Genomic DNA, 3,573 nt, shown 5'->3' with positions numbered 1-3,573 from the left:
TAATTGAGAAAATGCCTTACAGCTGGATCTCATGGAGGCATTTCCCCAACTAAAGCTCCTTTCTCTGTGATAACTCCAGCTGTGTCAAGTTGACACAAACCTAGCCAGTACACTGTGCTAAGATTTTAAGCAATGAAAGCCAACTAATTTGAGCTTTAGAAAACACTCTACACATAAGAAAGGAAAAACTCAACAAGCCCTACTTGGAGATAACACAATTCTGTGCTGAAGAGGCCCTAAAGATTCCACCAAAAAATAGACCCCATAAATCCTCCCAGAAGTGTACCAAAAACAAGTTCCTTGTATGAACAAATCAGTAGCAATAATCATGCTTTTTTTATCTTTTAATACTTTTAATGGCACATATTGCTTATACATGAAAATAACATAATAACTTTTAAAAATACCAAATAATAAGGGGATGGGAAAATTCCATCATAGTATCAGAAAAATCCAACTAGAATAAACCTAACTCAGGAGATAAAAGACTTCTACATCTTTGAGGCAATGAAGAAAGAAACTTAGGAAAAAATCTTCCATGTTCATGGATAAAGATAATTAATACTGTGAAAAGAAACTATTACCAAATATACAGGTTCAAAGGAATCCCATCAAAATTCTACTAACATTTCTCACCAAACAAAAAAAATCTTTTTTTTTTGTTTTTTGTTTTTTTAACTTATTATTTTATTTTATTATATATTTTCTTTATTTACACCCCCCCCCCAAAAAAAAAACAACCCTTAGCAGAAAAATCAGTGGAAGAGGATCACAAAACTGGGTATTATGGACTACACTTAAACACAGAGCGTGGAGCTGATAGAAAAACAGACCTGTGGACCAACAGGACAGAATGGAGGACCCAAAACCAAGCATACACAATCATAATCATCTATCTTGTGGCAAAGCTGCTAAAACCATATGTTGCAGAGAAGACTGGTGCTCAGAAAACTGAATTTTCATATTTAGAAGAGTAAAATTGGATCCCTATCTCCCACTCTGACCACAAAATTAAGTAAACATACATCAAAGACCTGAAACTTTGCAAGTGCTAGGGGGAAACACAGAGAAAAACACCTCAAAAATACAAGCATAGGCATGCATTTTCTGATTGGGATTTTAATAGCGTGCAAAATAACCCCAAGAATTGACAAATGGAATTATGAAATTTAAAAGCCCCTGCACAACAAAGGCAATAATCATGAGAGTATAGAACGATAGCCTACACACTGGGAGAAACATTGCCAGGTATGCATCAGACAAGAAATTAATATCCAGGACAAATAAGTATAAAAAATTAAATACCATAAAACCAAATCATACCATCAATCATTGAATGAATGGACTAAAAGATCATCCTCAAAAGAATAAAGTCAAATTCCCAAGACATATTTGAAAAGCTGTTTGGTATCTTTAGCTCTCAGGGAAACCAGAAAAAACTGCTTTGAAATTTTGTCTCATCCTAATAAGAATGGCAATCAAGAAAAGGAAGGACAACAAATGCTGGTGAAGATGAGGACAAAGAAGAGCCCCTCTGCACTGCTGGCAGAAATGCAAAGCCTTGCAGTCACAAAGGCAACCAGGACAGAGGTTCCACACAAAAGCGAAAGCAGAAGTCCCGCATGACCCAGCTCGCTTCATTCTCCAGCGGCTACTTAAAAGCCTGTTAACAAATCCTAGAGATGCTTATACATCCAAGTTTACTACTATTGTAGTCAATATACCAGGAAATGGATTCAGCCTAGCTGTCCATCAGTAGATGGATGGACAAAGAAAGTGTGATCCACATATGAAATGAAGTTTTATTCAGCCATAAAGAAAAATAAAAACATGACATTGGAAGAAAATTTCATCCGACCAGAAATCATTATGCTAAGAGAAGTCAGTCAGGCTCAGAAAAACAAACAGACCCTACTTTCTCTAATTTTTTAAATTTATATTTATATATGAGAGTGCGCATATGAATAAGGTCATAGAACTAGAAAAAGGATCACGAGAAGGAAGGAAGGAAGGAAGAGATCTTAAGAAAAGCATGAAATTGAAAGCAGAAAAGAAGACTCACTAGGCCAGGGTGGGGACTGGGGGAGGAGAAAGGGAATTCACTGGAAAGGACAGGAACATGGCGAAGAGCACAGGGAGATGGGAATGAATGAAAACAAAATATAGTGATACATATGTATGAAGATGCCACGATGAAACCGGCCATTTGTATGTTAAACTTAAAATTGATAATAAAGAAATATTGTTCTTACTGTTCATGTACAGTATTACAGTGCGCTAATCATCCCCAGCAAAAGGAGGGTGTCCTTGACCTTCATGTCCATAGAGCTTAGTACATGATATTGCAACACACCTGCTCTTGCCTGAACAAAGAATGAAGAGTGACTTCCCTGAGCATGAGGCGGCAAGAAGACCAAAGACCCCTGAGTCCTTCTACCACTCTTGGACATCCTGTCTGACTCTATCCTTTTAACTTTTTGGTTGTGAGATTAACCTTTAATATCTGGACTATCACTCTATTCCTCTGATGTCTTTGCAAGATTCCACATAACTATCAAAGCAATTTATGGAACTTTAGCACCAGAAAATGTAATCTAGACTCTAAACAGACTGGAAATGTTTACTAATACACACACACACACACACTCCAATAACTGACAAGACAGGAGCTGTGAAATCCATAACATGGTTCCTTACAATATTAAAGCTTGAATTTTCTTTTCTCTGTTAACATTTCTTTAATTTGTAGTACTTTTTTAATTGGTAAAATTAGAAACCTGAAGAGATGTCATAAGGGATAGAAAGACATAAGGTCATATATTGGAAACAATAGTTTTTCCTACAATTTGATTTTCTCATTTGAGATCGCACATAGCTTCATCATATTATAAATTAGGCATATCAATTCCTGTGTAGTGAGAGGAAGGGTGAGTGAAGAACAGGACACCTACTGGTGTTATAGTGAATCACACGTCTAGCTCTGCAAACAGAAATGGACTGTGGCCTCCCTATACTGCCTTTAAATGGAGAAACGAACTACTTACACCGACTTCATTTTCAGCTGGGGGCCAACCTTCTCGTACATCTTGATCAATCGGTTATTACTGTAAATGAACATTCCAGCTTGGCTTTGGGTTTCTATGTTCACTCCAAAGAACAGAGAGAGAGTTCTTGCTTTCCTCAGTGCCCTAGAATTGTATTTAGAAAGGTTATTTAAAACTGCTCAATTAGGGAAAAATTAAAATTTATAAAATGTTTAATAAATAAATTCAAAAGATAAATAGCAAAAGAATAACCTGTAATATACCAGATATTTTGGGTATAGCTGATATCTACATATAACCAAATATTCTGTATATGCAAATGATAGGTCATACATGGGCATTCATGCAAACACAAGTCTGTTCACTTAAATCGAAAAGGACCAGAAAGATCTCTGGGTTCACTTGTTTGACCTCTGGAGTAAGAGAACCTATAGAATGGTTACAATGACTTACAGTCTGTGGTCCCGGGTATCTACTAACAAAAGGCAGAGAGAGAGAGAGAGAGAGAGAGAGAGAGAGAGAGAGAGAG

The 3,573-nt window shown here is 36.5% G+C and overlaps 1 protein-coding gene across 1 annotated transcript in view; it reads right to left on the bottom strand.

The window, feature by feature from the left end:
* The window catches only part of Morc1 (MORC family CW-type zinc finger 1), a 181,174-nt gene that overhangs the window by 105,206 nt on the left and 72,395 nt on the right, over positions 1-3,573 (bottom strand). The window contains exon 13 of the mRNA XM_021209326.1: positions 3,045-3,188. Coding sequence (XP_021064985.1) covers positions 3,045-3,188 — 144 coding nt within the window. The remainder of the gene's footprint in view (positions 1-3,044; positions 3,189-3,573) is intronic.

Source organism: Mus pahari, chromosome 12 (assembly GCF_900095145.1).
Source record: "Mus pahari chromosome 12, PAHARI_EIJ_v1.1, whole genome shotgun sequence".
NCBI lineage: Eukaryota > Metazoa > Chordata > Mammalia > Rodentia > Muridae > Mus > Mus pahari.
Note: the sequence above shows the minus strand (reverse complement) of the source record. Positions and strands in the feature narration are given on the sequence as shown.